This window comes from Bison bison, unplaced genomic scaffold (assembly GCF_000754665.1).
Source record: "Bison bison bison isolate TAMUID 2011002044 unplaced genomic scaffold, Bison_UMD1.0 scf7180017864057, whole genome shotgun sequence".
Taxonomy (NCBI): domain Eukaryota; kingdom Metazoa; phylum Chordata; class Mammalia; order Artiodactyla; family Bovidae; genus Bison; species Bison bison.
Genome location: NW_011494629.1, coordinates 3,045,849 through 3,057,303, shown reverse-complemented (window position 1 = coordinate 3,057,303; position 11,455 = coordinate 3,045,849). Strand labels below are relative to the sequence as shown.

The following is an 11,455-nucleotide window of genomic DNA, read 5'->3' as shown; positions in this document are numbered from 1 at the left end:
ATCATCTTTTAGGACTTGAAATAGCTGAGCTGGAATTCCATCACCTCCACTAGCTTTATTTGTAGTGATGTTTCCTAAGGCCCACATGACCTCGATTCCAGGACGTCTGGTCTAGGTGAGTGATTACACCATGCTTATCTGGGTCATTAAGATCTTTTTTGTATAGTTCTTCTGTGTTCTTGCCACCTTTTCTTAATATCTTCTGCTTCTGTTAGGTCAATGCCATTTCTGTCCTTTATTGTGCCCATCTTTCCATGAAATGTTCCCTTGGTATCTCTAACTTTCTTGAAGAGATCTCTAGTCTTTCCCATTCTATTGTTTTCCTCTATTTCTTTGCATTGATCACTGAGGAACTTAGGAAGGCTTTTGTATTTCTCCTTGCTATTCTTTGGAACTCTGTATTCAGATGGATATATCCTTCCTTTTCTCCTTTGCCTTTTGATTCTCTTCTTTGCTCATCTATTTGTAAGGCCTCCTCAGACAAGCATTTTGCTATTTTGCATTTCTTTTTCTTGGAGATGGCTTTGACCACATCCTGGACAATGTTACAAATCTCTGTCCATAGTTCTTCAGGCAGTCTATCAAATTTAATCCCCTGAATGTATTTATCACTTCCACTGTAGAGTCATAAGAGATTTGACTTAGGTCATACCTGAATGGTCTAGAGGTTTTCCCTACTTTCTTCACTTTCAGTCTGAATTTGGCAATAAGGAGTTCATGATCTGAGCCACAGTCAGCCCCCTGGACTGTTTTTGCTGACTGTATACCGCTTCTCCATCTTTGGCTGCAAAGAATATAATCAATCTGATTTCAGTGCTGACCATCTGGTGATGTCCGTGTGTAGAGTCTTCTCTTGTGTTGTTGGAAGAGGGTGTTTGCTATGACTGGTGCATTCTCTTAACAAAACTCTGTTAGCCTTTGCCCTGCTTCATTTCATGCTCCAAGGCTTAACTTGCCTGTTACTCCAGGTGTTTCTTGACTTCCTCCTTCTGCATTCCAGTTCTCTATGATAAAAAGGACATCTTTTCTTGGTGTTAGTTTTAAGTCTTGCAGGTCCTCATAGAACCGTTCAACCTCAGCTTATTCTGCATTAGCGGTTGGGCATAGACTTGGATGACTGTGATACTGAATGGTTTGCCTTGGAAACAAACAGAGATCAATCTGTCATTTTTGAGACTGCACCCAAGTACTGCATTTCAGACTCTTCTGTTGACTGTGAAGGCTATTCCATTTCTTCTAAGGGATTCTTGCCTACAGCAGTAGATATAATGGTCATCTGAATTAAATTCACCCATTCCAGTCCATTTTAATTCACTGATTCCTAAAATGTCAATGTTCACTCTGGCCATCTCCTGTTTGACCACTTCCAATTTACCTTGATTCATGGACCTAACATTCCAGGTTCTGTTATTTACAGCATCGGACTTTACTTCCATCACCAGTCACATCCACAGCTGGGCATTTTTTTTTTTTTTTTCACTTTTGCTCAGCCTCTTCATTCTTTCTGGAGCTATTTGTCCACTCTTCTTCAGGATCATATCGGGCACTTACCAAGCTAGGGAATTCATCTTTCAGTGTCATATCTTTTTGACACTGGGGATTTTCTAATGAAACACAGTTCCATTGATCAGTGTCTGTTCTTATGACAGAAGCATATTGGTTTTTTGTTTCTTCTTTTGCCATGCTGCACAGCACATGGGTCTTAGTTCTCCAACCAGGGATCAAACCCGCATCCCTAACAGTGAAAGTGTGCAGTCTTAACCACTAGATCACCAGAGGAGTCCTAGTACCATGTCATTGTATCTTTGTAACCTAGTTTGAAATCAGGAAGTGTTAGTCCTCCAGCTTTTTCTTTCTCAAAAATACTCTGGGTACACAGGGTTTATTGTGGTTCAATACGAATTTCAGATTTTGTGTGTGCACGTGTGTATGTGTGTGTGTGCATGTGTATGTGTGTGGAAAATGGACTGGAACTTTAATAAGAGACTTCACTGAACCTATAGTCTGCTATGAGTAGTATGGATACTTTAAGAATAATTATTGCAAACATAACACAGGATTTTCTTTCCACTATTTGTGCCTTCTTCAATTTCTTTCATCGGTGATTTATAGTTTTTAGTGTACAGGTCTTTCACCTCCTTGGGTAAGTTGATTTGTGGGTATTTATTTTTGTAATTTTGCTGTTTTGGGGGTGTATGGGGGCTTCATGGCTTCACATTGATCTCTAGTTGTCACAAGTGAGGTCTACTCCCTAGATATGGTGTGTGGGCTTCTCACTGTGGTGGTTTCTTGTTGCAGAGCATGGGCTCTAGGGTGTGTGGGCTTCAGTACTTGCAGCACATGGGCTCAGTATTTGTGGCACTCAGGCTCCAGAGCAAGGGCTCAGAAATTGTGGCTCACAGGCTTAGTTGCCCCCCAGGGCATGTGTAATCTCCCAAGACCAGGGATGGAACCTGTGTCTCCTGCATTACCAGGCAGATTCTTAACCACTGGACCACCAGGAAGTCCAATATTTATTATTTTTGATGCTACTGTAAATGGGATTTCTTTCTCAATTTCCTTTTCATATTATTCATTGTTAGTGTATGGAAACAAAACTGATTTTTGTGTAATGACTTTGTATCCTTCTATTTTGCTGAATTAATTATAACAGTATTTTCTGTGAAAATTTTCAGTTTTTTACATATGAGATCTGCAGAGAAAATTTTACTTTATCCTTTCCAATTTGGATGACTTTTCTTCTGCTGGAACTTCCAATTCTGTTGCATAAAAGTGGTGAAAGCAGGCTTCCTTGCCTTGTTCCTGCTCTCAGAGGGAAAGCTTTCAAGTCTTACACCACTGCGTGTGATATTCGCTGTGGATTTCATACGGCTTTTTATTATGATGAGGTGGTTCCCTTGTGTTCCAGCTTGGCTGTTTTTATTGTGAAAGGATGTTGAATTTTGTCAAGAGGTTTTTCTGCCTCAGTTGAGATGATCGTGTGTCCTTTACCTTCATCCTGTTAATGTGGTATTCCACATTTACTGATTATTAAGTTGAACGGTTCTTACTTCCCAGGGATAAATCCCAGATGAACCTGATGAACTTTTAATGCACTCTTGAATTTGGTTTGCTAGCATTCTGTTAAGAATTTTTGCATCTATCTTCATCTAGGGGTATTGGCTTATAATTTCCTTTTATAGTGTCCTTGTTCCGCTTTACTATCAGGGTAATGCTGGCCCATAAGAATGTGTGCCACAAAGAAGTCTTAAGTTGACTCTTTGATCATTACATGTTCTTCTTTGTCTCCTGTTGTCTTAATTAGTCTATTTGGTCTGATATTGGTAAAGTCACTCCTGTTCTTTTACGGCTACTGTTTGCATGGAATGTATTTTCCCATTATTTTAGATAAACAAGTATTTATCTAATTTGGCTGTGTCAGGTCTTAATGTGACGTGCAGGATCTTCACAGTGGCACGCAAGCTTCTCTCTAGCTGATGTGTGTGCTCAGTAGTTGCAGCACACACACACAACTGCCCCTCAGCACGTGGGATCTTAGTTCTCCAATCAGGGGTTGAACCCATGTCCCCTGGGTTGCAAGGCAAATTCTTAGCCACTGGACAACCAGGGAAGACCCTTTTCCCATTATTTTACATTCAACTGATTTTATATCTTTGATGACGGTGGGAGAAATCAATGCAGTTTGGTAAGCAAGTGTATGATAGGTCTGGGTCTCTATTGTATGCTTCCATTTATATAAAGTGGGCTTCCCTGGTGGCTCAGATGGTAAAGAATCTGCCTGCAATGCAGGAGACCCAGGCTCAATCCCTGGGTCAGGAAGATCCCCCAGAGAAGAGAATCGCTGCCCACTCTAGTATTCTCAAATGGAGAGTTCCATGGACTGAGGAGCCTGGCGGGATACAGTCCATGGGGTAGGAAAGAGTCAAACACAACTGAGCAACTAATGCTTTCAATTTCATTTATGTAAAGTACAGAAAAAGGCACAAGTGACCCGCACTGACAGACTCAGGAAGTTATCCCTGGGAGTGGGCGCAGAAAGAGGACTTTGGGAGACTGCCTGCCTGCATTTGTTTCTCATCTGGATGGTAGCTGCACAGTGTCCATTTTGGAAATATGCAGCCAGTGGACACTTGCTTCACTCTTATGTATGTATACTGTACTTCACAAACACTTTAGGGTAAATGAAACAAACTTGATTCCTTAAGAGTGAGATGAACAAATGGAATCCCGGTGTGTGTGGGTGCGTGTGCGTGTGTGTGTGTGATCAGTGATTCCTACTGTTCTCACAGAGGCCCATGAGGTGGTGTGCTCACAGAGTCCATGCAGGGAGCCTTTTCTGTGGATAAGGTACCATGGCATTGCCTTTCCCCTAGAAGGAGGAACTCTGTATACGTTTCAGGGAAGGCGGGGGCTCCACTCCAGGGACCTGAGCTTATAAAGGATCCAGTTCATGGATGACTGAGGTGAACTCACAAGAGCCAGTTTACTTTCCCACAAAATGGTAACACACAGCTCTTCAGCTCTTCCAGCTCTGCTGTTTGAACACAACTGAAGGGTAAGCACAGAGGCAGACCTGATGGCATCCGGTCCCTGTCAAAACTTCACACCAAGTGATGTCAGAATGTAGGCATCTGTTTTCCCAGGAGGCTCCCAAAGGTAGGAGGCAAGGTCTCAAAGCTGGTGCTGTTGTTTATAGCTCTGGTAACATGCTGGGTGTGAGGGTGAAAACCAATGTAGGGAGCTGGAGGAGGTGGTGGCAACAGGGACATTCCCTCGTGGAAAGCACAACCAAATGGAAAGCCTTTGAGCTCCAACTGCCCTCTCCCACAGGCTCCGCGGGACCCCACCCACTCAGGAGGCTGCCACTCCACCTGTGAAATGAAGAAGCACATGTGCAAGGACCCGAAGCACACTGAGGGGTAGGGAAGACCTCTACATCTGCACTTGTGCAAATGAAACACCCCAACGAGCACGACTGCCACGTGAAAGGGCTTGCTCTGCTTAGCCCAGTATCAATACCCCCTCCTCCAGATCTGCTGCAGGCTTTCTTCCCAACCTCTTCCAGAGGCCTGTTGGGATGACAGGCCAGGAGGGAAAGAAGATTTCTTCCAGCTACTGAGTTAGAAAAACAAGTCTCTTTTGAAAGAAAGTTTCAAACTGAACATGGGTTCACACTACCCAAGTAGGATGGATGGGGACTGTCAAAGGGAGGGGCCTCTCAGTGACCATGAGGCCAAGGGAGAATTCAGGTGGAGGGTGGGGTCATGCGGAGATGCAGGGCAGCAGGACCCTGACTTCAGACAGCTTCCCAGAGGGAAGCCCTGAAGTTTGGGTGAAATCACTTAGGTCTGACTAAGACTGTCAGAAGGAGAGGTGGCAAAGTGTCCTAAGACTTTCTGTGTCCTCAGACATGATGTGTACCCTACACTCACGGTCACAAGCAATCGCTGGGACAGGCTCAGAGGACCTTGAGCACATTCCTGCAGATGAACATGGTTTTGTGTTGACAAACAAGTAACTCCTGTTGCCTGTACCCATTCATTCCTGGGGTACAAAGACCAGGAATTTGGACGGCAGAGGACCCCCTTGTCATGTAAATCTCTTTGCTTCCTGATCAGGACAGTACAAAGGCAATGTGCTCTCACTGCCACACTGCTGGGTACTCACAACACGTGATGCCCATCACAGGAGGCAAGCCATGACTTCCCTCCCTCCCACGCCTCCTGAGATAGGTCTCCTGAGATAGGGTGCCTCCAGTTCCCACCACCAGGGTTACTGACTGCCTAGTTTTCTTGTTTTAGGTGCTAGAATTACAGTGCATTGCTGCATCCACAGTCATCTGGAGCAGGGAGTCAGAGCAGCCACAAAGAACAAGTCTTGTGCTTTGTCTTTTTATTATTTTTTATTTATTGGTCCTACCAAAATGACCCTTTACCCAGGCCCACTGTTCCTATATGCACTGGCTTTACAGACACTTGTGTCATATGTCTGTGTCCCAGCTGGTGACTGATTTCCCCTTCCTATTCCTTTTCCATGTAGTGCCTCATTTTCTCAAAATCTGAAGGCATTTTTGTTTGTTTGGGTCTGTGTAAAAGATTCTTGGCAGGAGAACATGCATATGATCTTAAAATAAAGACAACATTCTGACACTAAGGTAATGCACAGAAAAATACAGTACTCAGACATCATTGCAAATAAATACCCCATACAGATGAAGTTTTTGTAAATGTAACATTATTTCTTATGAATCAACACTGTAAGAGAAGGTAAAAACAGGGGTCCCTACAACTAGGAATAAAAATGCTTATTCCAGGAAACAGAATTCTTTCTTTCTTGCTACTTATATTATTATAATTTGTCCTGTATTTTGGAGAAGAGAGGACACTTTTTCTCATTCCTCCTCCTCGAGTACCAATTTGACCATTTGCACAACCTCACTTAGCAAATCAGGACAGGACAAAGATCTGGTTTGCTAAGGAGCTTCAGTGACTTCTGTTTCCTGAAATTAACAGTGATTAGTTACACCAAGCAAGAGAATATATAATGTCTCTTCTCACATTTGCAAAGAATACTATGGCTACCCCTCACCCCAGTGCACGGGGCCGACAGTGCCAGCTCCCCTGCCACCCACCCCACTCTTCACAAACGTGGCGTGTTGTTCACATACTTGCTTAGCTTGTCCCGTAAAGTCCATTTGGTTCCCAAAGCACACTCAAGGTTTATATTCACTTTCATTTTTTCAGCCCCTGAATTTGCAAGGATCTGCACAGTAAAGAATCACTGACTAACAGAATTTTGCACAATTGCTGTTTTCTTTCCCTCAATGAAGATGCCCAGATTTAGGTTCAAAGGTGTGTGCCTATTCACACCAACTGGTCCATACCAGCCTTCAACATTTCCAAATAGCTCTTTACTGTCTGTTTTAGAGAATAGACTACGCTGGGCCACCTCCCTCAACTGATGAAGGCACTACTGGCAATGATTACTAACAAAAAGGCGTTGAAATAGAACACCCTAAAAATCGAAGACTGTAGGATTTTCTAAGTGTACCACAATTTGGCACAACAACCAGAGTAACAAAACAATTCCAATTTGGAATTTCACTGGTACAGTTGTATAAAATTCTGTTAATCAGTCATGCTTCACAATGTCCTAAAACCCAGAAAATTCTGGAATTTGTAGGTAATACTACTCATTCAATAATTTATCTTTTTGTTTTCAAGTGCCTTTTACTGTTTAACCAGAGCAAAGGTCAAGTTTTCTTCTTGTTACACTGAACTATTCCTAAGAATAATAATAATACAATATGAAAAACCCCAGAATCGGAATACCCTGGATTTCTTAATGAACATGGCATTTAAAATCTGTAATTTCCAACATGAACCACAATGCCGTATAATCTAAAAGGCTGCTGAACCACAGTGTGGATACATTCAGCCGGGCTCCTTACCGGGTTGAAGCCTTCACCTAAACAGTCTAGAGCTACGCGCTAGGAGGACACGTCTGTGCCATGTGCTGATATCAGACCAACACACTGTGGGAGCTACAGGACCACGAGACAGACTACGGCATCTGAGACCATCTCTATGCCAGGGATTAAGGAAGCAAATATAATATCAAAATATCAAAAGTGCACAGATTGATTGGGTAAAAAAGGAGTATCTGTAATAGGGAGACCCCAGTGGTGAGTGTTTCTAGAGGGTTCCTAAGCAAGCCTGGTGGTCGCTGTCCAAGCAGGTTCTTCAGCGCCTGTACAAAGGCCTTTCCAAGCAGCAGCTGGCGGTATTCTCAACATTAAAGCTTTTATTTCCTCTGCCATTAAAAACTTGGGGAATGCTATTTTGAAAAGAATTGCAGTGGCATATCCAAAAATGTTTCTAAGTGGACTTTTAGGCTGCCCTTCCTTCCTCTGCGTGGACCATGGGAGAGGAAGGGAGGGGGGTGCAGTGTGACAGGGCCGGCGGCCGAGTCCTCCCAGCAGCTACTCTACAGCTGAAAATGGGAGAAAACAAGACAGCGTTAGAACTGGTCACCTGTCAGACAACTAAGCTCTCACCGAGCTGTGAGGGCATGGGTGTGTTAGTTGGCAGCAGAGAAGACCTGCATGTGTTAGGGGGGCCGCTGGCCCCGAGTGCCTCATGAAAACCCTTTACAAGTATGGAGAAGCTGTGTGCCAGGTTTGGCTAGAAGGCAGAAGCAGTATGCGAGGCCAGCAGGCAGTCATGCCCCTGGGAGTCCAGCTTGCAGAGGGGAGATGGCCTGACATCTTCTCAAGTGGGAGGGGCATCAAGACCTGACATCCCTTCTGCAAAGCAGCCTGGAGCTAAAGACAGGCACACAGAAGGGACAGGTGTGGTCTATCCTGCGTATCTTCAATCCGGCAGTTTGTAAAACCCATACTGGCATCTGGTGGGAACTGAGACATGCTCAGGAACTAAGGGAAAGAGTGGAATGGGGCAGACAGAAGTGTGCAGGGGAAATGCAAACTCCCCCTCCTGGCCACAGAGAGAGAAGCAAGGAGCTATTCAAGGTCTGCAGCCTCACGGCTGGTGGGCCCATGGATGACAGGGAGAGAAACACTGAGAGAAGTCCAGCTGCCAAAGCTCTGGTGTGGATGCAGCTCCTGAGAATGGGGGAAGTCCTATGACTGCCCTTCTGGTCTGTTACCACCCCTGCAACTGCACTGACGATCATGAACCATATTCCTCCTACTGTGAATCCTGAAACTTGCCCTGTCTCCACACAAAGCTCCTTTCCCACACCAGGCAGGGCTTCAGCTATAGCTGTGGGACCGAGACCCACTGTTCAGCCTGGTCTGCTGGTGACTCAGACTCAGCTTAGGGATTTCCATAGCCCTGTTTCTTGGAGTCTGAAGCCCTGTGGGAGGAAGGCCTGATAATGGGCAGAGGGTGAATAAATCCACTTGAAAGCTGGGGACACCGTTAAGTTCAAAAAGATGGGCTTCCTGTGAGGACAGAAGTCTAGCCAGGCACTTGGGAAGCTTTTCTTTTTGGAAAAAACCCAAGCCTTTGGCCCACCAATTTGTCACCTTGCAGGCCACCAGACAAGCATACAAATCTCAGACAGAGAAGCTGAGACTGCTGAGCTCTGGTCTGGGATGTGGCTAGGCATGCCTGTGCCTCTTGGGCATGACTGGTCCCTGGGCTGGAGAATGTGGGGCTGCTCTTCCTCTGTGTTTAGGGGAAGGAATTCTGTAATTCTGTCCCAAATATAAACTGCAACGAGATGCTGCACAAACTTCATAACTTGCCAAGTGCAGAGTGTCCTCCAAGGCTGCACCTGGGACTCAGGCTGGAACCTTTAACACTGGTTTCTGGGTGCTGGGGCAGTATAACTGCATTAGACACATGCAGGGAACATGCAAGTTTCAATGCAAGTTCTGCCCCTCCCACTGGGAGCCAACAGCAACTGGGCCCTGGAAAGCCACATTTTTGCAAGGACGTGTGGCTCCAACCCCACCTTGACCACCCAAACAAGAAAGCAGCTGCTGTGAAGGGTGGTCCCGAGGGATGAGAAACAGACGCAAAGCTTGCAGCGTCCAGGTGGAGTGGCAGGCTGCCTCTGCTAAATTCTTCCCTCTGTGCATTAGTCACAGTTAAGACCAGCCTAGCACCACAGTCCCGCTGCTGCCAGGTTAGTTGAGGTGAAGCGACAGGTGACGTGCGGCAGGTTAGCTGCAGCGTGTGACCTTGCGGCCCTAATCGCAGTAAATGTTATACTTCTCGCCACAGAGCACCTGGGCAGCAAGCCCAGCACCCTCAGCCCTGTCACTAGCACAGGCGCAGGTGTGACTTACACTCGGGGGGCCAGGCTTGGCCTTGGAGGTGGCCTTGGCGCGGCCCCTCCGGGTCTGCTCGTGGTCCAGCTCGAGCAGCTCCAGCCGCTGGGTCAGTGCCAGCTTCTGCTGGATGGCCATGCGCAGCAGTGAGTTGAGCGTCTTCTTCTCGTCCTCGGCAGCTGCCAGCTGCCGTTGCATCTCATCCAACTGTGTGATGTACTCGTCACATCTGTGGGAAGGCGAGAGGCAGAGCGTGGCTGAAGGACCTGGGAGAGCCAGCAGAGCACGTGACCATGGTCCCCATGCTGAGAGCTCCAGGTGCTCGCGTGCTAAGTAGTTTCAGTTGTGTCCAACTCTGTGCGACCCTACGGACTACAGCCCATCAGGCTCCTCTGTCCAGGGGATTCTCCAGGTAAGGACACAGGAGTGGGTTGCCATGCCCTCCTCCAGGGGGATCTTTCCAACCCAGGGATCGAACTAGCATCTCTTAAGTCTCCTGCACTGGCAGGCGGGTTCTTTACCACTTGCACCAACCTGGGAAGCCGAGCTCCAGGTGAGGGGACTGCGATAGGATTCATCAGCTTACTGAGCCACAAACGAAGAGGATGTGCCTTTCTGAGGTTTGGTTTTCTCTGAGAGGGACTCTCTAAAGCCAGTTTTCACTAAAGCAGGCAGTGGATGGTGCCCTTGAAGACCTCCAGCTGGCCCAGGGGAGCAAGTTAGGGGTGTGATGTCACTTGGCTCTCAGGATGTGGGGATAAACCCGAGGACAGGAATCTGTTTGTTCTTGGAACAGCCCAGGCACACAGCAGGTGCTTAGTAGTCTGGGACAAACAGCCAACAGGGCCTAGGAAAAGCACACGTGGGTGCCACAAACAGCCCCATTTTAGCATCTGCCAACTGACACGGGCCCTCTACCTGGGTAAGGATCTGGGAGAGAAATGCCCACTCTGGGTCTGCCCCTGAGGGAGTGTGGCTGGGGTAAAGGTGGTGGTGGGCACACCCACCCACCCACCCTACACCCCCATCCACCAAGGCCAAGGACCATCAGCAAGTTTCAACCTTTGCCCAGAGGTTTGCCATCTTGGCTCCATCTGAGAAGTCACACTTTTAAATAATACAAGTTAAGGGAGCAAAGGTCAACATACCATGTGCTAAGGGACTAACTGAAATCTTTCCCAAACACTGCCCAGAAGGAGGGAGCTTTGTCCCTCTCCTCCCATATCGCTGAAATGCAGGGAGTGCCCAGCACCTTGACACAAGGCGAAGCAGACCCTGAGCTCAGTTCCAACCTATTTAACCAGGAGTCTCAGCCTCCCAGCCCTGAGGACACACCAGGCCTATCCAGAGAACACTCCCCTGGTGCTTGACTGACTGTGGCCAGCAGATGGCACCAAGCCTCTCTGAATAGGGAGACACCCAGAACCAGGCCCCAAAGCAGCCTCCAGCTCCGCACTGGCCCAGGGTTCCTGGCCAAAGGACTGGCCTAAACAAAGATGCTGCCACCACCCCCAACAAACTCCACCTGGTAGGGTCAGAGTGGGAGCATTGTGGCCTCACCACTGCTGGGAGGGGAACCTTTCTTCTAAAATATACGAACTTTCCACCAAGTTCTGGAAAGCAAGCTCCTCATTTGTTATCAGTGGCTTGCCCACT

General features: G+C 46.8%; 1 protein-coding gene across 1 annotated transcript in view; it reads right to left on the bottom strand.

Moving 5' to 3' along the window:
* Positions 1 to 7,785: 7,785 nt before the first annotated feature.
* The window catches only part of BICD2 (bicaudal D homolog 2 (Drosophila)), a 55,002-nt gene continuing 51,332 nt past the window's right edge, over positions 7,786 to 11,455 (bottom strand). The window contains exons 7-8 of the mRNA XM_010835980.1: positions 9,818 to 10,028; positions 7,786 to 7,992 (exon numbers count right to left, since the gene is read on the bottom strand). Of these exons, the coding sequence (XP_010834282.1) occupies positions 7,987 to 7,992; positions 9,818 to 10,028 (217 nt within the window). The 3' untranslated portion in view covers positions 7,786 to 7,986. The remainder of the gene's footprint in view (positions 7,993 to 9,817; positions 10,029 to 11,455) is intronic.